The 22,473-nt window shown below is 37.3% G+C and overlaps 1 protein-coding gene across 8 annotated transcripts in view; it reads right to left on the bottom strand.

Moving 5' to 3' along the window:
• Positions 1–8,379: 8,379 nt before the first annotated feature.
• Positions 8,380–22,473, bottom strand: part of cntn5 (contactin 5) — a 405,703-nt gene continuing 391,609 nt past the window's right edge. For all 8 annotated transcript variants that reach the window (XM_048168025.1, XM_048168027.1, XM_048168028.1 and 5 more), the window contains 6 exons: positions 19,667–19,901; positions 17,447–17,556; positions 12,773–12,959; positions 9,940–10,052; positions 9,679–9,847; positions 8,380–9,351 (listed from right to left, as the gene is read on the bottom strand). In XM_048168025.1, coding sequence (XP_048023982.1) covers positions 9,248–9,351; positions 9,679–9,847; positions 9,940–10,052; positions 12,773–12,959; positions 17,447–17,556; positions 19,667–19,901 — 918 coding nt within the window. In that variant the 3' untranslated portion in view covers positions 8,380–9,247. The remainder of the gene's footprint in view (positions 9,352–9,678; positions 9,848–9,939; positions 10,053–12,772; positions 12,960–17,446; positions 17,557–19,666; positions 19,902–22,473) is intronic.

Genomic DNA, 22,473 nt, shown 5'->3' with positions numbered 1-22,473 from the left:
TTACGCTGCCTCTGAAGTCTGTCCGGAATGTGAGGAATCTTCATGCTCACATGTTGTCTGCGAAATTTGCAGAACCTGATTTCACCAAGTATAACGTTCCTGGGGTGTGTTTCCCAAAAGCCTTGTTAGCCAACTAACATCGCAAGTTCTGCATCCCAAACTTGTGTGGTTGGAACGACAGTTCTCGAACTGTGGTTTGAAGCATAGTTTCTTGTATTTATGACATGTGGACTTAATAAATTGTTATCTTGAGCAAAATAAGCAAGCTGACGTTAAGTACAATGTATATCTTTTATTTCGAATGTCATTTACATATTTTAGTTTTTCAGGAGATTTTAAGCACCGTTTTTGAAGAGTGCGCATGTGCGTACGTACTCTAGTATGTAAGCACGAGCCTATGATTGAATCTGGAAATAAAGCAAAATAACTGAGGAAAATGAGAATTAGTCCTCAGATGCCATGTCCGTAATTTATATAAAAAAAATCTAGCATTAATTTGATCTCAAACAGATTCATTTAAAGAAGTTATTACTCCACCACCTGCATGACATCATTGACCAACTTGGCCGAACGACAGGTTTGCAACAATACGGTTTCGGGAAACAGTCATGACTAGCTAGTTGATTTGTTCAATGTTGCATCATACTATGGTAGTGAAGCAGCGAGTAACGTCGTTGTACGGGAAACGCACCCCTGGATCAACATCTTTGTTGATCCTGGAACAACATTCCAATCAACCAATCAGATTTGAGGGAAGACGTTTACAGTTTGTATCAAGTTTAGGATTACATCTAGGGTTAGGTGCTTATTCAATGTTATTCACCTATCATTTCCCTGCATATATTTTCAGACAGGAATGTTGTTCCAGGATCAACAAAATATGTTGACCTGGGAACGTGTCTAACTCAGCAAAATCAGGACTCGCTGCAAAGTCATTGGCTTTTAAGGCAGCGAGGCAACAATAATCTTTCAGACACAGCCGAGGCCTTTAGACTTGTCACACCAGGTATTAATTGACACCAAACAGCATTGATTGATGAGTTTGTGATGCATGAAATTTGAATAATATGCAGCCAAGTATATTCAAGATACTGTATATGGTAAAAGGGCAGATTTCCAGTGATTGATGACTTAACTTTTGTCTGTTCCTTGCACAAAGTTATTGTACAACTTCTGATGATTTGCAATATAAGGCATGGATTGTTTTATTAAAGGGGACCTATTATGCTGCTTTTCACAAGATGTAGTATAAGTATCTGGTGTCCCCAGAATGTGTCTGTGAAGTTCATACCCCACAGATAATTTATTATAGCTTGTCAAATTTGCTCCTATTTGGGTGTGAGCAAAAACACGCCAATTTTGGATGTGTCCCTTTAAATGCAAATAAGAAGGGGACGGAGCTTTAACAGTTCACGCTTCGGTTGCTCAACAACAACAAAGCTGGAGAATCTCACGCAGCCAAAACACTGATGGAGAGACTCTGGAAGAAGAACGCATCTCGACGTTTCTGAATTGTTAGTGGATACATTTATGTAGTTGCTGTGGAGTTGATTCAACTCATCGACTAGCATGTGCCGTCATGTTAATCTTTTGTGCAAATCCAGCATTGAATTGACCCTCGTTTATGAAGCAGTTCGGCGTAAAATGACAGCATGGCAACAATACTTTATTACAACAACTCTTCCTCTTCTCTAAAGCAGCCCAACGCGGCCTCACCCCCTTTGTTGCGTGTTCCCGGAGGCAGGGTTTATGTAGATTTTGGGGTTTGTGATGTCACTTACCCAAGAATAAGCTTGTTGTAGTTCCTACCAGCCATTTGTTGTAGTCCTTAAATTTCTGTACAAATATATATCTCCCTTTGCAATTAACTTTGAGCATCATAACTTTGCAGATGTTGTTTATGCTCAAACAGCAACATTAACTAAAGTTAAAAAAGTGAATTCATAATCAACCACCCCTTTAAAGTTTTTTTGTCCTTTTAGAACTTGGCAGTATAAATCACAACTGTATGGAAAGAAGCAGCATAGACATTCCGAAAAGCATCTCCTTTTGTGTTCAGAAACATGAGGGTGAGTTAATAATGACAGAATGTTCATGAATTTTCAAAAACCACTTGAGCAACCCAAAGTCCATCCCAAAACACAAAAAAAGCATTGAAATGTCTGTAACCTCCTGACTGTTAAAAGCTCTTTGAGAGCATTAGTCCTATTCATATAACATCTGCTTCAGATGCCAGGCTCTGATGAGTGGCTGAAGAGCATCCCGCCATGGCTTAGCTCTCACTTTCCTCTCACTCCCAAACTATCTATGCTTCACATGCCTGCTGGGAGAGTGTGTTCTAATTGCTGACACCACATCTCTGGGCTCTCGGAAGCATGCGGCCCTCTTTGCGGGGTAGATAATCCATTACCATAAATCAGATGCACTGACATAGACAGGTGTTGCATGAATAATTAAAGGTTGCCACATTAGCGTCCATGTAGAAGCACCCGATGTTGTTCAGCAAGAGATAAAAACACTGTAAAATTCATGGTTCAAAACAGGCCCACTCACAAACACGGATAAATCACGGTTATGCATAGAAATATCCAAATTAGCAGCTAATGCATGCATAAATGGCATTGTTCTGTCTTGCACTGACCGGTTGGATTACACCGTGTGTATGTATAGTAGCACTTTTTGTGCTCTATACTATTTATAGGTGGTGCTGTTTTGCACCTAAATTTCACCTTTGGGATCCATAAAGCCTGCCATGCCAGCAGTATGGATATGAGGACATGTCCCGCAGGCTTCATCCAGCTTTTTTCTCTAATTAAAGGAAAGTGGAAAGTCACAAGGGTGAGTGAGAAAGAATTATTCTTTCAAGTAGATCTTTGGAAAATGCATTTTGACTGACAACCCCAGGAGATGAACATGTTTTAGAAGCTTCAAGAAGGACCTGAAAACAATCCACACTGATTCGGCAACCCCCAGGGATCCCAGTGGCGAACCTTGTTGAATCCACCAGGAATTCAATGAGATGCTTTGCATGGGGCACATGAGAGGGACCACCCAAAGGAATTATTATGATGCACCAACTGCACCGCAATGCTGAATAATCAGGAAACAAATCAATGTTTTTCAAAATGAAGCAGAGGATCAGGTAAATTTCTGAGTATAATAAAACAGAACTCAACTGATTATCTGAATATACAACGGTTTAAAGGTGCCATCGAATTGAAAATTGAATTTACCTCGGCATAGTTGAATAACAAGAGTTCAGTACATGGAAATGACATATAGTGAGTCTCAAATTCCATTGTTTCCTCCTCCTTATATAAATCTCATTTTTAAAAAGACCTCCGAAGAACAGGCGAATCTCAACATAACACCGACTGTTACGTAACAGTCGGGATCATTAATATGTATGACCCCAATATTTACATATGCCAGCCAATGATCGAGGCATTACACAAGGGCAGCCACATCTGGAACTGTGCACAGCTGAATCATCAGACTAGGTAAGCAAGCAAGGACAACAGCGAAAAATGGCAGATGGAGCAATAATAACTGACATGATCCATGATATCATGATATTTTTAGTGATATTTGTAAATTGTCTTTCTAAATGTTTCGTTAGCATGTTGCTAATGTACTGTTAAATGTAGTTAAAGTTACCATCGTTTCTTACTGTATTCACGGAGACGAGACGTCGTTATTTTCATTATTAAACACTTGCAGTCTGTATAATTCATAGACACATCTTCATTCTTTATAAATCTCTCCAACAGTATAGCATTAGCCGTTAGCCACGGAGCACTATCAAACTCATTCAGAATCAAATGTAAACATCCAAATAAATACCATACTTACGCGATTAGACATGCTGCATGACGAACACTTTGTAAAGATCCATTTTGAGGGTTATATTAGCTGTGTGAACTTTGTTTATGCAATGATGAGTCGAGAGCTCGGGAGGGGGCGGAGAGCGCGAGCAATTAAAGGGGCCGCAGCCTGAATCGGCGCATTTCTAATTATGCCTCAAAATAGGCAGTTAAAAAAATGAATTAAAAAAAATGTATGGGGTATTTTGAGCTGCAACTTCACAGACACATTCAGGGGACACCTTAGACTTATATTAAATCTTGTAAAAAAATGTTCGATGGCACCTTTAAGCTTTCAGATCTCCTGTTTATGTTTTTGTGCAAATGATGCGTTCACTGCTCAATTTGTTCGTTTGGAACATCCCGCAACATCAACCACAGACAACACTTGTGTTATGCATGACGACATATTATACTTGTGTAACAACTAAGTAGTGTACTGATGTGGTTCACAATGACTGATGGATAAATGTCACAATTCAAATCCTGTGATGTATCAATTTGTACAGTGCTGTATACTTGTTCCGATGCCATTTCCAGTGCCCTTTGGACTGAGAATACATAATTTTATTTGGAATCTCACTTCAGGAGGTCAAATAAACTGTCAAGTTATCGCAGGGCACTACAGGCCTGATTTATACCTAGCATTTACATGTATTTTGTATTCAGATTGTCTCTGGATATTTTTTAGATGGGTAACCCCTTGTGAAAAAGAAGTGTGCTTATCTGTAATGAGTGTGCACTTGTAGAATAAAACTGCAGATAACAATATTATTGAAACAAAAGGCCACTTGAAGGGATAGTTCACCCAAAAATGAAAATTCTGTTATCATTTACTCACCCTCAAGTTGTTCCAAACCTGTATGAATTTCTTTCTTCTGCTGAATAGAAAATATTTGGTAACCAAACATTTGATGGGCCCCATTGACTTGCATAGTATTTTTCTTCCCATACTATGGAAGTCAGTGGGGCCCATCAACTGTTTGGTTATCCATATTCTTCAAAATATCTTCTTTTGTGTTCAGCAGAAGAAAGAAATTTATACATTCATACAAAGAAATGTATTGAGGGTGAGTAAATGATGAGAGAATTTTAATTTTTTTGGGTGAACTATCCCTTTTATTCCTACTTAAAGTACACTGTTTCTTAAAGGTGAACTATTATTTCAAATACACTGTTTGGAAGTTAGTCGGGCCAATACCAACAACAAACATGTAACCAATCAGCATTAGGGGGTGTATGACGGTCCAGGATAGAGAACGAGCAAGAAGGAGATTTGAAAATAAGGAAGAAAAAAAACGAAAAAAAAACTGCAGAACGAGAGATGAGACACAATACAAAACAGCTTAAAAGAATATCATTGGAATGAAGGATTATGACTGCTTTAGGAGTCATTAGAAAAGCTTTCCAGCGCTGGAGAGAGCTAAGCAGGAATGCCTGAAAACAGGCGTGAAGGCTGCTTTCATCCCGCTTCTTATGCGAGTAACACTGGGTTTTGATTGTCTGGAGCTGCTGTGCTGTTGGCGATTAACAACAAACTCTTGTTTGTATTTACTTGTGTGTACTGTACGTTCATTTTTTGTGCTTCCTTGTCGTTCGTTTATCAACTGCGCTTTATTTTTCGTGAAGCATTTTGTTGTGCGTCACCTGTGATAAACAGACATCCACCCGCATTGCGTGTGTAACAATAGCTAGATAGTGAGAGTCTTGCAGTTAAACCACTGCACACTGACACCCACTAGAGAATGAGGTGTTTCGCGTCATTGGAAGTGCATTCGCCTCGTGTGCCAGCAGCGATCGGGTCGGGGTTCGAGACCGACTCGGAGCAGAGTGGTTAGGATTGGAGAGTGGGGTGGGTTCAAGTACAGGTCTCTGCAGGACATTAATGATTGATGGGCGAGGCCATAAATAGGGGCGTTTTTGAGAGCGTTACCTGATTTGCCCACGTCAGAGTGTGGGTAGGGTTTAGGGGGTGGGGTTGGGTGAAGGGGATCATTTTTATTGCATGATATATAAACACCCACCAGTTTGAAAACACCCACAAATACACTCAAAAAAAATAACTCTGTGAACGAACTTAAAAAAATCATGGAAAGGATTTCCACATGATTAGGTTGCTTTATTTCAGCATTATGCAATTCTGTTATTCCAATTTAATGTACTTACGTTGGGTCAACTTAATTTATTAAGGTTGATTCAACTTATTTACTATGGTTGGGCACAGCTTGACAAAACAACTGACTAAGGAAGAATCTATGTAAAATAGTTATGTCCAACTTACTCAATTCAATCATGGACAGTGGTTCCACATGATTGAGACAAGTAAAATCCAATAGAATCAACCATGTTAAATGAACTAGAATCAATTGTGTTCATTTAAAATGAAATAAATAAAAAACAATTAATAAATAAATAAATAATAAAATGTTTTCATATACATTGATTTTTACAATTAATTCTTCTTGTTTAATTTTGTGATTTTCATAACTTTTGTGATGTTCTGTGTTAGAAATCTAGATGTGATACTGAATTCATCCTAAATTGCCTTAACCAAAAACATTGTAAAGCCTAAATTGATCATAAGTCCATTGGTGGAAATGGTTTTACAATCAACATAGGCTTACAATGCTTTTGGGAAATGCAACCCAGAGCACTACCACAGTGATTACTTACTTATTAAAGTAATTTGAAAGTTTGTTAGCAGGTCCTCAACCCAAGCACAAGTGCAACAATTCACCACAATGGTAACCCTAAAACTATTAATTAACAGAAACTTTTAAATACCAACATAATAGAACAGTAAACATTAAAAAGTCTTTCCATTTTCTCATCTTCCTAAAAACTGCTTAAAATAACACTTTATTTCAACATTTACACTCCTAGTTCAGCCCCTTTGCAAAGCATGATGGGAAGTGAAAATCCTGTTTGATTGAGTCCTGGTTGGGTTTACTTGATTGAAACATGTTATTTCAATATGAAAACATCAAGTTAAGTCAAAGAGTATTCGTTTCAAGTCAATTTAACATGAATCAATCACATTTAAACCAGAAACCTGATACAATGGTGTTGAATCAAAATAAATTGTTTAAATAAAGTGAACAGCATCAAAAATCGTTTTTTGAGTGTACAGAAATGCCCACTTTTGTTCCGAAGAGACCGGTAGGTTTGTTTGGGTTGATTTCAAATATCAACAGTGTTCAACAACGAATTTGAGAAATCGCATACAGCACCTTTAAAAAACTTAAGTACACTTTTGCACTTTGTAATAAACTTTAAAGTAAAACTTTTAATTTGACATTTTTTAAATGTTTTGTTGTGCTTTAAAGAAGTACACTTTTTTTGATGTGTTGACTAACATACTAAAGCACATATAAAGTACTTGATTAAAATTTTAACTTTGTGTTATATTACATTTAAAGTTAATCTATTTTAAAGGTACTGAATTGAAATGTCAATACATGAAATACAGGTTTCAATAGAAATTACAAAGTATATTTTAATTTACCATCAATTCTTGTCAGTACATCTGGCAGTATAATTTAACCACACTAGAAGACACTAGAAGTAATTAAGTTCCAAAAAAAAAAAAAATTCAGTTTGCACTAATTATTATTTAAGTACCTCTTTAAAAAGTATACTAAAGTGTACTTTTTCACAACACTTTCATTCCATTTCCAGTGTTACAGGATATAGAGTTGATATAGATTGATATAGGTTGTGTGAACCTAAAATGTTCTCTCATTTACAGAATTCTAAAAACAGTGATGGATCATTGAACTGCTCCTATCATTTTTTCATCTAGTCTATTGTGTTTCCCTGCTATAGAAACATTCCCACAGTAAAAGATGCTAATAGGGTTGAGAAGGGAAGAAAATGGGAAAAAATTCAGTTTTTAAGTACCTCCTGGGAGAGAGTGAGGGAGTATTTGGGGGTGAGATTCAAAGAGTGGCCCAGTGGAATAATTCATGGGATATTGATCATTAACTCGGGTGACCAGATCGAAAGAGCGTGGCGTCTCGTCTCTTCTTAACATTTGAAGATTAGAATAAAAATAAAGAGGCAAGAACCCACAACACAGCGCTTGGTGACTCAAAGAGAAGCTCTAGTGATATTAATGTCACCTTAAATGCTCAATATTTCAAAAACAGATCATGATGGAAAATCCATCAAAGTGATGAATAGTGATAATTTGTAGCATAACCTCTGCAGTACATATTACTGTAGTCAGAATCCATCCCCGTTTCAGTGATCGCAATGAATTTGGAGTACATTTACATCTGACTGTAATGTGGTCAATTGCTTACTGTGATCCAATTACTACAAACACATGTTCACAGCAGGTGTAAAGAGGCTGTTCGAGTCACTTATCTAAACACTTACCATTAAATCCCGGGAGAAGAGAATCATTCTTGAGCAAAACAATTCAATTCTGTGCCCAACAAACTTTGTTGATACAGCGAATCGATCATAATCAATTCAACCGGCGCCTTCACCTAGAACAAACACACCAGAGGCCTTTTAAAAATATACATCACATTTATTTCAACTTTTACAGATCAGCCTTAGTCTTTGTCTACATAAGTGTTCGGGCATTACAAGTTGAGTCCAAACCCTTTATCTCTGGTTCGTTTCTTCAGTCCCCCTGTTGCCCAGCAACCTTGCTAGTTCTTAAAACCCACCAAACGCAACAAAAATGAAAACAGAAATTCAAAAACTTGGACGCAGCCGACCGAAACACATCACTGTTCCACATTTTTTTGTTTCTCTAAAGGTAACACAATGTACAAAAAGCAAGTCTGGAAATAGTAAGATTTTCGGCACTATAAAAATGTTTTTTTTTTTTTTTTTCTTCTTCGTTGTCTCCACACTCTCCAGTTGTGAATAAGAAAACAATGCACTTATTTCTACTGAGCTTACTCTGCATTTGCTTTTCAGGCAGCCAAAGGGTCAAATGGATGCAATGTAACAAGGGAAGCCACAGTGGCACAGAGCAGTGGGCGGCCTCAGTGACTTTGAGAGCTGTTCCGGGCGGCAGTCCCTAAAAAAAAGTCTCTTACAACTTCATGAAGATTTTAAACAACCGTCTCCGCACTTTGTACAGCACAATACTACAATGATACCCCAAACGAAGATCTGGAAAGGAAACAAATACGCCCAGAAAATAAAAACAATGGAGTTGTCTGTAATTGGAGGCATTTCTTGATCCTTGGAAAAGAAGCGCTTCCCTTTGGCTGGCCATTAGGTCCTGATGATGGTACAGGCCAAAGCAGGCAGTCTGTGTGGAGGAGGGAGAGCCCATCCCCTTCATACAGGGGTGGGTGAGAGTGGTCGTTAGGAGGGAGGCGGAGGGAAGGTTTAAAGGAACAGTACATGACTCAGTAGCCTCACAAGGGAAAAGAAGGCACCATTAATGAGAGGAAAAGAGCAGTCCATGCCAAGACTGGAGGCAGATTATGGACAGAGAGCTGCCCACTCTTTGCACGCACTCCTGGAAGTAAAATGAAAAAGAGCGAAATTAGATATGTATGTAATGTAACATCAGTTAAGCAGAAAAAAAAAATACATTTCTTGTTAATAAGTAACCAAAAACTAATTTAACAGTATTTGCTCTACAATAGCCCTCTAGTCCTGGTAGCATAACATTGGTAAACTTCTCTTTCCTTTTCAGATGGAGGAAAATTTAATCGGCTGTGTAGGTATGTGTAGGAAAGGTAATTAAAGAGGAATTAGCGAAAGCAGTCAAGCCTACTGCCATATGTACACATTCTCAAATCTGAAAAACCACACTGTGAATGTGACCCGAGCCATTGCTTACCTGAGGAGGTGAGCACTCTGACCTGAGCGCTGGTGGCTCCTTCACCTCCTTCGCTGACTGCGCGCACCTCGATGATGTATGTTCCCCCCTCAGGTAGCGCCAGGACAACGGCTGAGTTTGGTGTCCTCATGACTTGGCTGTGGCCTCGTCCCTCCTGACGCAATAATACCTGCAATTGGGGGAAAAACATAAAAAAAAAAAAAAAAATGTGCAGTGGCACTGAGTTTCACTTGACATTCACAGTTTCTGTGCGATACCAACCTTGTACCCAATGACTTCTGACTCATTGTCCCTTGCTTTCACCGGATCCCAGGATAAAGAAACATTGTTCCCCTCCTGAATCCACATCAAGTTGCCTGGAGGTAGACTTGGGGCTGAAAAGAGAGAGTGAGAGAGATAACAAGAGTAAGATAAAAAGCTCATTTAAGGTCTGAAATGAGCAATGATCACATATTAATTGGAATATACAAAGGATAATCCTTCTCTCAAGGTCCATTTCTATTCATACATCTTTCTAGATAGCACTGTTGTGGAACATAGTGAGCAAACCCATCACAATTCGCCAGGTTTCCAGCAACAAGCAAATTGTCTGTTAACAATGAATGTGAAACTGCTGTGTGACATGACACAATCACATCAGATAGCCAATAGAGTGGTGCAGTGATGACGTATTTCTGTAGGTCAAAACCCAGAATCAATTCAACGCACAAAAGATTAACATGACGGCACATGCTAGTCGATGAGTTGAATCAACTCCACAGCAACTACATACATTTATCCACTAACCATTCAGAAACGTCCAGATGCACTATAAGTTGTAACTTCTTCATGTGGCTAAATGGGACTACAAAGGATGTCACTCGACTTTTACAGCCTCTATGTGTTTATAATCACGCTCTTGCAAACTATTCCAACATTTCTAATGTTTTAATTACACCACGTTCCAAATTATTATGCAAGTGACATATCAGTAAGATTTCAGTAGAATAAACATTCAGATTTTAGGTTTTCTAAGAAAATGTATGTTTGTTTATTTATCCATGTCTTTTTAGATAACTGGTATCAATCTTAGACAAAATAATTTGCCAGGTCTACTTAGGTTTATGGAAACCCTACTTAGAGGTTGTTCCACATTATTAAGCAAGTCACAATTCTCATGCAATATGAGGAGGAAGAAAGATTTTTCTGAAGATGAAAAGCATAAAATGGTCCAATGTTGTGCAAAAGGCATGAAAACAACTAATATTTTGTAAAACTGAATGGAGATTATCAAATTATCATAAGATTTCTGAGTGATTTAGCGCACAGCAGAACTCATCAGATAAAGGCTTATTAATGAAAGTTCCTGTCAAAAAAATTAATTGTATTAAAAGGGCAGCTATAAAAAAGCCAGTGTTGAGCAGCAAACAGGTATTTGAAGCTGCTGGTGTCTCTGGAGTCTCAAGAAGCTCTCCATGCAGGCTGGCAGTTGCGCGTAAAGATGCATTTTAGACACCACTAACCAAACCTCACAAAGAGAAACATTTACATTGGGTGTAGAAATACATTTTCAAACAGTTTTATTGCTGTGGTGTTTTTTTGCAGCATGGGATAGTGCATAGTGCATTGTATTTCAGAAGGCACTATCCTCCTTTTTATATCATAGCTGAAAATGGCCAGTTATGAACTTCACATATCTTGCAAAAGTCATTTTAATACCCTCAAAGACCCTAAAGGGACCTTCCATCTCACTTCCCAGTATTCCAGCCCAAATCATCACCCGCCAGCTCCTTGCTGACATCGCAGTCTTGTTGGAACTGTTAATGTTTCTCTTTGTGAGGTTTGGTTAGTGGTGTCTAAAATGCATCTTTATGCACAACTGCAAGCCTGCATGGAGAGCTTCTTGAGACTCCCACCAGCACCAGCAGCTTCAAATACCTGTTTGCTGCTCAACACTGGCTTTTTTATAGCTGCCCTTTTAATATAATTAATTTTTTTGACAGGAACTTTCATTAATAAGCCTTTATCTGATGAGTTCTGCTGTGCTCTAAATCACTCACAAATCTTATGATAATTCAATAATCTCCATTCAGTTTTCACAAAATATTAGTTGTTTTCATGCCTTTTGCACAACATTGGACCATTTTATGCTTTTCATCTTCAGAAAGATCTTTCTTCCTCCCCATATTGCATGAGAACTGTGACTTGCTTAATAATGTGGAACAACCTATAAGTAGGGTTTCCATAGACCTGGCAAATTATTTTGTCTGAGATTGATACCAGTTATCTAAAAAGACATGGATGAATAAACAATCAAACATTTTCTTAGAAAAACTAAAATCTAAATGTTTATTCTACTGAAATCTTACTGATATGTCACTTGCATAATAATTTGGAACGCAGTGTAAAGACTAAAAGAGTTGTTGGAAGCTTAATTGAGGCCTACGGTAAGCTTTTTACTTCTGGCGATTGAATTTAGGCTTCAAAATTCATGAAAGTTGTGTTCATTTGTGAAGCTCATCATGATGGACAAAATGTGTAAGAATCATAAACCTTTTTTGGTCACGGAGCTCGTTTTCTGCAATAATCCAAAAGCCAATGGACAAATCCTACTGGGTTTTTGTCGAGGGAATCGGAGTGATGCTAACTTCCATTATCCGGTTGGCCTTCAAAAATCTACATATATCTATATAAACAATAACCTGAAAACACCTGTTCTATGATTAACATGTGTTTTAATATCTGAATTAAGGTTATATAAATATTTTCTTGGAGGCTTATAGTACAAAATGTCAGTATGTCACAAATATTCTGAAATTATAATGAAGGAAAAAGCCTCATTAAAAGAATGAAATTATTTTAAAAAAAAAAAAAGTCTTTATCTTTTAATTATCTTTCATTATTATTATTATTATTATTATTATTTCATTATTTACTTCGTACAAAATGGTAAAGGTTTTTCAAAAATCATATTAAACCAACAGGAATATAAAGAGTACATTTCAAGAGCTTGCATTTTTATTGATTTATCTTGGGCAATCTTATTTGTCATTGACCATTTTATTAATTATACAGTTCATTATGTTCACATAGGTATTGCTTGCATGGAACTCACCATTTTTCTTAGTGCTGATCTTGATGGCTGAGCTGGCTGGTCCTTGGCCGACACTGTTGAATCCCTTCACAGAGACCAGATACTGTGTGTTTCCCTCCAGCCCCGACAGCAGCATGGTCGTCTCATTCCCTGTCGTCCTTTTTTTCTTCCCCATCTCCTCCTGCTCCACGTCTTTCCAAAAGCTCACCTGTTTCCAACAAGGCAATTTGCTTCACTTTCTGCTATTCATTCATTCAAGATTTTTGTAGTGATAAAGAAAATGAGACCGAGTTGCCTCAATAAATGAGAGAATGAGAGTCGCCAATTTTATGTAATATTGTGTCATTTGATTTAAATAACTGTCATACATTTTGCATGAAGAGCATAATAGGCGAGCATGTAATATCTCCCGGCGATGAAATACGATAATCTTTCTCAACTGTGTAATTTCACTGCATAGAATAATTTCCTTCATTCAGAAAGAACAACAGTTGTCTGTTGCGAAGACAATGATGAAGAAAAGTGAGCTAAAACCAAGTGAGCTGCCTTTTTGTCTTCTGACTACACACCGTCGCTCTTGGATGGAAACCTTGTATCTCCATATTTTGTGTTTATTTTTTCTTTCATAAATCATTACTATTGGCCACCCTTTACATCTGTCTGTGTGTTTTGCAAATATTTAAGCAATGAAAAGTATTAAAAAGAACTCTATTGGATCTTCAATTTTTGGACCGTCTCTGCATGTTTGCAATGCAAGGGTAAAATAAAGATATATATATATATATTTAAAGGCTAATGTTTTATGTATTTGAGGAGCAGAAAAGAGCAGAAAAAAAGGGTGTATTCACACTTGTAGTTCAGTTCGGACATTTAGTACTGGTCCGAATGGCAGCATTCAGACTTATTCAAATGAACCACACTAACAGAGCAATCGCACCATAGGGATTGTTTTATCTAACCAAACATACCAAGTGTGAACACACCATTAGTCTAGCATTTGTCGTCAAGTCATAGCCAATACTGTCTTAAATATCCATGTGTTGCACTTTGGCCAAATTACAGAAAAAACAGAGCACCCACATATAGCTACGATAAACTTTATTACATGTAAGTTGGTGAAACCATAATGCGATACACTTACTGCCTCAGATGTGACTGTTCTAGTGATGGACAAATCTGAAATTCTCCAAAATTTGCTGTTCAAAAAACTTGTAACTCCATTTGAGCTTGTTTTTTTGGTAAAACGTTAATAATATAATGACACATGCAAGTGTTTGACCATATATAAAGCCACAATATCAACAAAAATAAAGTGTTTTTTTTCCATTTCCTGAAAAGTAGCAGTTTTGGACATACAAGGTTTCCGCCCAACAGTGACGATATACAGCTGCCTTCTAACACAGCATCGTAACCATCATGGAACCTCATACATGTGTATGTTTTGGAACACTCTACATTGACAGTGATTTCCATACAAACACTGCTTCTCAGGAGACTTTACTTTAATGACCGTAAAAATGCATGCACATACATTTACTGTATTGAGCAACATGGGCTGGATTTCCCAAAACCTTCTTAACTCTACGTCGATCTTAAATTATACCTTAAGCTGTACCTTAATGTTAATACGTGTTTCCCGAAACATTCTTAGTTAAGTATAACTTCTGTATGTCATACTTTCGTAAGGTTGGTCTGGACCACTCTTAGCTATACCTTATCACTGTTGACAGTCAATACGAATATAATTCTGAAGTTGTAATACACCCAGTGTTCGATAAGGATTATGACAAAGAATGAAATGCAAAGATTCACTGCTAAATTCAAATGTGCTTTAGGGCTGAGCTAGAGACAGATGCGCGCTCCGTGCTTGTCATATATCACAACTATTCTGTGTTTTTAACCTCATCAGGTTTATTTTAGGTTTCAGACATTTAAATACATAATAATAAGTAGGCTACTGCATAAAAAAGACATTTATAGTTAGTTAAATTCCATACACTGATGTCTACGGAAGCTGCAATAATAACCCTTTCAATTATATACAAACCCGATTCCAAAAAAGTTGGGTCACTGTACAAATTAGGAATAAAAACAGAATGCAATGATGTGGAAGTTTCAAATTTCAATATTTTATTCAGAATACAACATAGATGACATATCAAATGTTTAAACTGAGAAAATGTATCATTTTAAGGGAAAAATAAGTTGATTTGATACTTTTTTGATACACATCTCAAAAAAGTTGGGACAAGGCCATGTTTACAACTGTGTGGCATCCCCTCTTCTTTTTATAACAGTCTGCAAACGTCTGAGGACTGAGGAGACAAGTTGCTCAAGTTTAGGAATAGGAATGTTGTCCCATTCTTGTCTAATACAGGCTTCTAGTTGCTCAACTGTCTTAGGTCTTTTTTGTCGCATCTTCCTCTTTATGATGCACCAAATTTTTTCTATGGTTGAAAGATCTGGACTGCAGGCTGGCCATTTCAGTACCTGGATCCTTCTTCTACACAGCCATAATGTTGTAATTGATGCAGTATGTGGTCTGGCATTGTCATGTTGGAAAATGCAAGGTCTTCCCTGAAAGAGACGACGTCTGGATGTGAGCATATGTTGTTTTAGAACTTGGATATACCTTTCAGCATTGATGGTGCCTTTCCAGATGTGTAAGCTGCCCATGCCACACGCACTCATGCAACCCCATACCATCAGAGATGCAGGCTTCTGAACTGACCGCTGATAACAACTTGGGTTGTCCTTGTCCTCTTTAGTCCAGATGACATGGCGTCCCAGTTTTCCAAAAATAACTTCAAATTTTGATTCGTCTGACCACAGAACAGTTTTCCACTTTGCCACATTCCATTTTAAATGAGCCTTGGCCCAGAGAAAATGGCTGCGCTTCTGGATCATGTTTAGATATGGCTTCTTTTTTGACCTATAGATTTTTAGCCGGCAACGGCGAATGGCACGGTGGACTGTGTTTACCGACAATGTTTATTGGAAGTATTCCTGAGCCCATGTTGTGATTTCCATTACAGTAGCATTCCTGTATGTGATGCAGTGCCGTCTAAGGGACCGAAGATCACGGGCATCCAGTATGGTTTTCCGGCCTTGACCCTTATGCACAGAGATTGTTCCAGATTCTCTGAATCTTTGGATGATATCATGCACTGTAGATGATGATAACTTCAAACTCTTTGCAATTTTTCTCTGAGAAACTCCTTTCTGATATTGCTCCACTATTTTTCGCTGCAGCATTGGGGGAATTGGTGATCCTCTGCCCATCTTGACTTCTTAGAGACACTGCCACTCTGAGAGGCTCTTTTTATGCCCAATCATGTTGCCAGTTGACCTAATAAGTTGCAAATTGGTCCTCCAGCTGTTCCTTATATGTACATTTAACTTTTCCGGCCTCTTATTGCTACCTGTCCCAACTTTTTTGGAATGTGTAGCTCTCATGAAATCCAAAATGAGCCAATATTTCAATAATTTTAAAATGTCTCACTTTCAACATTTGATATGTTATCTATATTCTATTGTGAATAAAATATAAGTTTCTGAGATTTGTAAATTATTGCATTCCTTTTTTATTCACAATTTGTACAGTGTCCCAACTTTTTTGGAATCGGGTTTGTAATTTTACTCATATCAGGTACACATTTTATTTGAAACAATAAAGTTTACTCCATTCTTCTCCCAGTTCACCGGCCACATACTTTTATGTATTTCGGCGGAAGAGTTCGTAAATCCGACAGCTCCGAATTGCCGTGCAAACTTATTGCGCGACAAAACATATTCACTTCCACATATTTTACAATCGGAATACATCCTAAAATTAATGATAGGCTATAGTTAACAAGTTTTTGAATATTTTGAATAAAAAATGAAAAAAAAAAAAAATATATATAAACGATATAAACAATATAAATGGGATACCTACATGTCTGTCAGCTGCATGACGCGTCTCCAAGGAATTAAAACTTTGTTCTAAAATAACGGTCGCCTTAAACTCACGCTGATGGGAGCTTCGCAACCCCAGAATATAGATAAATTACAATATAGATTTAGTTTGCCATTTGGATTACTTTTATAACATCCCTTGGGTCCTGATAAATGCAATTTCTACATCTGAAGTGCTTCTTTTTATAAAGAAGCATAAAGAAGCAGCCCCTGTATAGAGTGAATTCAATTCTCGAGCCATCGATATCAACCAATTCAGCACCACCGCCATGGACAGCACCTGGTAACGTCACACTTAAGAAGATATACCTTAAGAAACCTCCTAAGGGATAGTTCGGGGAACAAGCCTAGAAACGGTATATCTTCAGTTAAGGTCTACCTTTAGAGTCTTCGTAGCGTGCTAAGAGACAACGTTATCGGGAAATCCAGACATGGCCTGTATTTGATTAGATTGTTCTACACTACTGTTTGGGCTCAGTAAGATTTATTTTTAAAAGAAATGAATACTTTTATTTAGCAAGGATGCTCAAAAGTTACATTAAACTATTTCTATTTCAAATAAACGCTGTTCTTTTGAACTTTCTATTCAAAAAAATGTATCATGGATTCCACAAAACTGTTTTCAACATTGATAATAATAAGACATGTTTCTTGTTAAAATAGAAAAAAAAAAAAAAAAAAAAAAAAAAAATCCTAGGTTTTGGCATGAAACCATTTTTTCATTCATCTCTCTCTAACCTCGTAGCCTTGGGGTCTTCCAGGGCCAGGAATGGGTGGCTTCCACATTACTTTAATTTCGGAGGAGGAGATGGCGAACGCCTGCACTTCTGAAGGAGGCTCCCTGGGTTCTGCATTTAAAACCAGTACACTTCAGATTCCTCAGCAAATAACACATACAACACATAATAGATCAATCTATAAGCCTGCTTGAAGTGTTTGGGGTACATTTCATCAGTATCTCTTATGTGTTAATAGTCAGAGCGACGAGTTTAAGCGAATGTAAATGGTAAGTTGTGAAGCCCTGTGATTGTGAGGGAGAATCCTGCTGAGAGAAACGCTGTGAGACTGAGAGGTGACAGAGACACAGAACATCCATCATATTAGCAGCAGTCACAGGAAACGCTTGCACGGTTACCATCAAATCAGCTTGACGCAGTGTGATCACATGCTGAAACTGTGTGATCTTCTTGATAATTTCTGTGTGGGCAGTGAATGTTTTTGAAAGGTCATAAAAGTTCTCAAAAGTTATTTTTTGGTCATAAAACCACAATTTTTTAATTTTGTTGTACTTGTACAATGACAATAAAGACATTCTATTCTATTCTAACTGAGATTAAGTAAATTAAAGGTGGGGTAAGCCAAATTTTTCAAAAACGATGTAGGACATTGTTGATATTTGAAAACAACCCAAACAAACACAACCCTCTCTTCATTGCTCCGCCTCCGAAACTCACCCTCCAATCCTAACCACCCTGCTCTGTGTCTGTTTTCAGGTCTTCCCGCTTAGCTCTCTCCAGCCCTGGAAAGCTTTTCTAATATTAACGCGGGTCCTAAAGCGCTTGCCCAGTCATAAACCTTCATTCCAGTGATATTCTTTTGAGCACTTTTGTATTGTCTCATCTCTCTTTCTTCATCTCTCCTTCTGATTTCTTCAAATCTCCCTCTTGCTCATTCTGTCTCCTCGAACGACATGTCGGCCCGACTAACTTCCAGGCAGTTTTTGAAAAATTACTTACCCCACCTTTAAAGGGATAGTTCTCACAAAAATTGTCATTATTTGCACACTGTCAAGTGCAACTTCAAAAACGATCTTCTGAAACTCTTGATATCCCTTCTATCACTTCTTGACCAATTTTAAACGTTATCTTGAATTAGATCTTTTCAACAAATCAGTTGATCCAGTTCATCTTGACTCATCAAGTTCAATTCACTTGATGATCCAGTTGAAATGGTGGACACAAAAGAAAAACACTGTATAGAATGCAAGTCCTACTTTTATATTTGTTTGTTTTCTTGGAGCTTGAAAGCTGGTCACCACTGTACTTTTATTTTATGATTATTTGTTGTGTGCTTAAGTGTACTGAATGTGCACTTAAGTAGTTCAAATCTTAAAAGTATATATTTGTTTATAAAACGTACTTGCAGATAATATAACATTAATTAAATAAAAGTCACTTTAATTAAAATTTTTAACACACTTAAGTAATAATGTCTTTGTAATAATGTCAAATTAAAAGTTTTACTTTAAAGTACATTAAAGTACATACCTTTAAAGAAGTACACTTTTTTGATGTTTTAAAGCACATGTACTTAATTATAATTTTTAACAGTGATGTGTTATTTGATATTGAATTTAAAGTTAGTATATTTTAAATGAACGGAATTGCAACTTCATTCCTAATGTGTAATTACAAATATATTTAAATACAATACATACAATATGCTTGTCAGCACATTCGACAGTACACTTTAGCTATATTTCAAAGACCAAATAAATAATTATGAAATTATATGTAAAGATGTATTTAAGTCCTACTTGAATGGGAAAAGCACTTGATATAAATTGAAACTATAATGCATTTTCATTTAACAGAAAATAGCATGCAATTAAATATCCAAAAACATTACATTTAGTTTGCAAGTATATTCTTTAAATACTAATTAAAGAAAAGAGTAGGTATACTAAAGTATGCTTCTTTTTCACATGGGTATTTAATGTCTGCTCTCATTGTATGTACTTTATTTTGGATTTTGACTTCACTGCTATACGGTAATACCAGTACCTCAAAATATGGACACAATATCGCACAGTACATCCGTCCACAGCCCTGGATTAGCCGTTGTGTGATGTAGTTCAAAAATTCGAGAAACTCCATCTGTACTGTTGAGCTGCACGTTATTGAAGTTATATAAGGCAGCAATAAATCCCATCAATCAGGGCACACATCTGACCCTCACCTCCTTCTGCAGAGAACACAGTAACCACCCCGCTGAAGGGCCCGTCTCCTTTGTTGTTATACACCCCCACCCGCACCTCAAACGGGGTGAGAGGGGGGAAGGTCTCATCTCTGTATTTATAGGTGGTGGAGTCTGCTGAGGTCACCATTTTCTCTTTCCATCCACGTGTGCCATTGGCCCGGAACGCCACGATGTAGCCGAAACCTTCTCCATTTTGGAATTCTTCTGAGACGGGCTGAGAAGGTAAAGAGGCAAGGCATTACAAACATTAATATGCACCCTGGAATCATTTTTCACAAGGTGATCATGTTTAAAAATAACACTGTTTACACTCATTCTGAAAATATCACTCAAAATATCTGCGTTTGCTTAGGTAAAAAAAAAAAAAAATCTCTGCAATGGGATCGGAAATTGGAAAATGATCCTAATAATACACAGCCAGCTGAGCTCTGAGAAATGAGGGCAGGGTAAACTGTCGTGCAGCAGGTAATTTATGAATACTTTTGGCTGGGAATTATCAGCCCTGAAGATGTAGTCTGGGTAATGTGTAATGTGTAAAAATTTGCTTCTTCCAGGTCAGCTTAGAAGCTGACATCTTTGGCAAGTTTTGCATCATTTTTGTTTGCTCTGCTGGTGATAGTTAAGTAAAATTCAACTAAATTCAAGTTTAAAATTCAATCATGTACCCAATGAACTGTAGCGAGGGAACTGAATGTTAAATGCATATTATCTTAAAAAGTCAACATCAAAATTGAGCCTATCTACATTCTTAAAAGCAGTTCTGTCATGACAACTCTCGGAGTGTTTGGCATGCTAATGGGTATGACAATGTTGATATGTTTGGCTTTGGCAGAATAGATCTGCTACGCTGCGGCTGCTTTTATTGCTGTTGCTGCTGTAGAGCAAGTTCGGGACTTGCTACTGCCAATACACGCTGCTGTGAGCAAGTAAGACATGCTGCTGCTGAACAATATAGTGTACATGAATTACCCATAGTAGATCTATACAGGTGGAGCTGGGGAGGGTGGAGGGTTTCTGAAGTACTGCACTGCTAAGGCAATGCTACCAAAGTATTTTGAAGGTTGAGCATGCAAGCTCATAGGCTACTGATACAGCAGGAACCAATCAGCTGTGTCTTATAGATAACAATGTGATTACGAGCAGGTTGAGTTAAAGGACCTATTAGCCTGCGCCATCTAGAATTTCATGACAGAACTTTGCATTTCAGCCAAAATTCTGTCATTTTCTCATTCTTATGTCATTCTTAACTCATAAGACTTTCCTTCATCTTACAAACAAAAATTAAGTTATTTTAATAAAAACTGTCACCTCAAAAAATTAAAAAAGAGAAGTAATCCAGATGAATTGAGCAGTTTAAATCTTCTGAAGAAACACAATTGATTTACATGATGAACAGAATTAAAGGTGCAGTAAGCGATTTCTGAGAAATATTGTTGAACACTGTTAATATTTGAATTCAACCCAAACAAACACACCCATCCCTACATTGCTCCGCCCCCAAAATGCACAAATATGCAATGCAAGAGTGGGTGTTTCTTTATAGCATAAGCTAAGCAAAATAAAGGTTTGCGACAAATAAGGCAAAGATGACAAACAAGGATAGAACAATGCGTTTTCAGGCTTCCCGCTTTGGTCTCTCCAGCATTGGGAAGCTTTTCTTATATTAACGCAGGTCATAAAGCTCTTGCCTGATATATTCCTCTGACCTTTTCTTTTTTGTAATGTCTTTCAGCCATGCTCTTTCTACAGTCTTCAAATCTCCCTCTTGCTCACTCTCTCTCCTCCCCCATCATGAGTATACACCCCCTACAGATGATTGGATAAAAGTTTGTTGTGGCACTATGTCCAATCCACTTTCAACGTTTTTTTCAGAAATCTATTTCTGCACCTTATTAACATTGATCAATGCACATATATGGAGCTCATCAAACATGGTAAATGGAAGATAAACAGTACTTGCTTGATGCACAAGAATAAACCTCATTGGTTCTCGCACATCAAGCAAGCACTTTTGAGCTTTATTTTGAACCGTCACAGTTTTGAGTGAATTAACTGAAAGTGAATGGAGGGACAGTAATCTCTCAGGTTTTATTAAAAAATCATTTCGAAGATAAACAAAAGTCAAAAATTAAGGCTTGGAATGGCATGAGGTTAAACGATGACAGAATTTTCAGTTTTTTCATAACTAATCCTTTAATGCATGTTTGTGGTAAACAATTCCTCAAGTACATTGTTTTAAAGAACGATAAATATCTTCATAAACTTTCATCAAAACAAAATAACATGTTCCACCTCTAAAACAACTTTCTATTTGTCACAAATCTCTCAAACATTTTCAGCTCCATCCCTCCAACCTCCTGACTTCCCAATCCAATCAGTTCCTGATGGATTAAATCACGTTCTCTCATTGAATATCCTGTTTCACTCAGAAATGTTACATCACTGAAGTAAAATGTTACATCACTCAGAAATGTTACATCACTTAAGTAAAATAGGTTACAAATGCCTTTTGATGTTGACTTGATCTTTTAAGGGCAAAATTTGCACGCTAAGGGCATTTTAGCTTTATCTATAGGTAATGTAACCAGGGTCGTTCTTTGGGCAGTGCAACTGGTGAAATTCCTCAGAACGTGATCGCAAACGGATCGAGGGAGATGAACCCCTTCCCCCCAAGATAAATTTCTTCTGCTTGTCTTTCATGAATGAACTAAAACTCTACATACATAGCTATACATTTCTTGCCCCAACATTGAATATATTTGTGTTTTTGACTCGATTAATTTCAT

Source organism: Megalobrama amblycephala, linkage group LG19 (genome assembly GCF_018812025.1).
Source record: "Megalobrama amblycephala isolate DHTTF-2021 linkage group LG19, ASM1881202v1, whole genome shotgun sequence".
Taxonomy (NCBI): Eukaryota; Metazoa; Chordata; class Actinopteri; order Cypriniformes; family Xenocyprididae; genus Megalobrama; species Megalobrama amblycephala.
The sequence above is the reverse complement of the archived record's forward strand: the minus strand, read 5'-3'. Positions and strand labels throughout refer to the sequence as shown.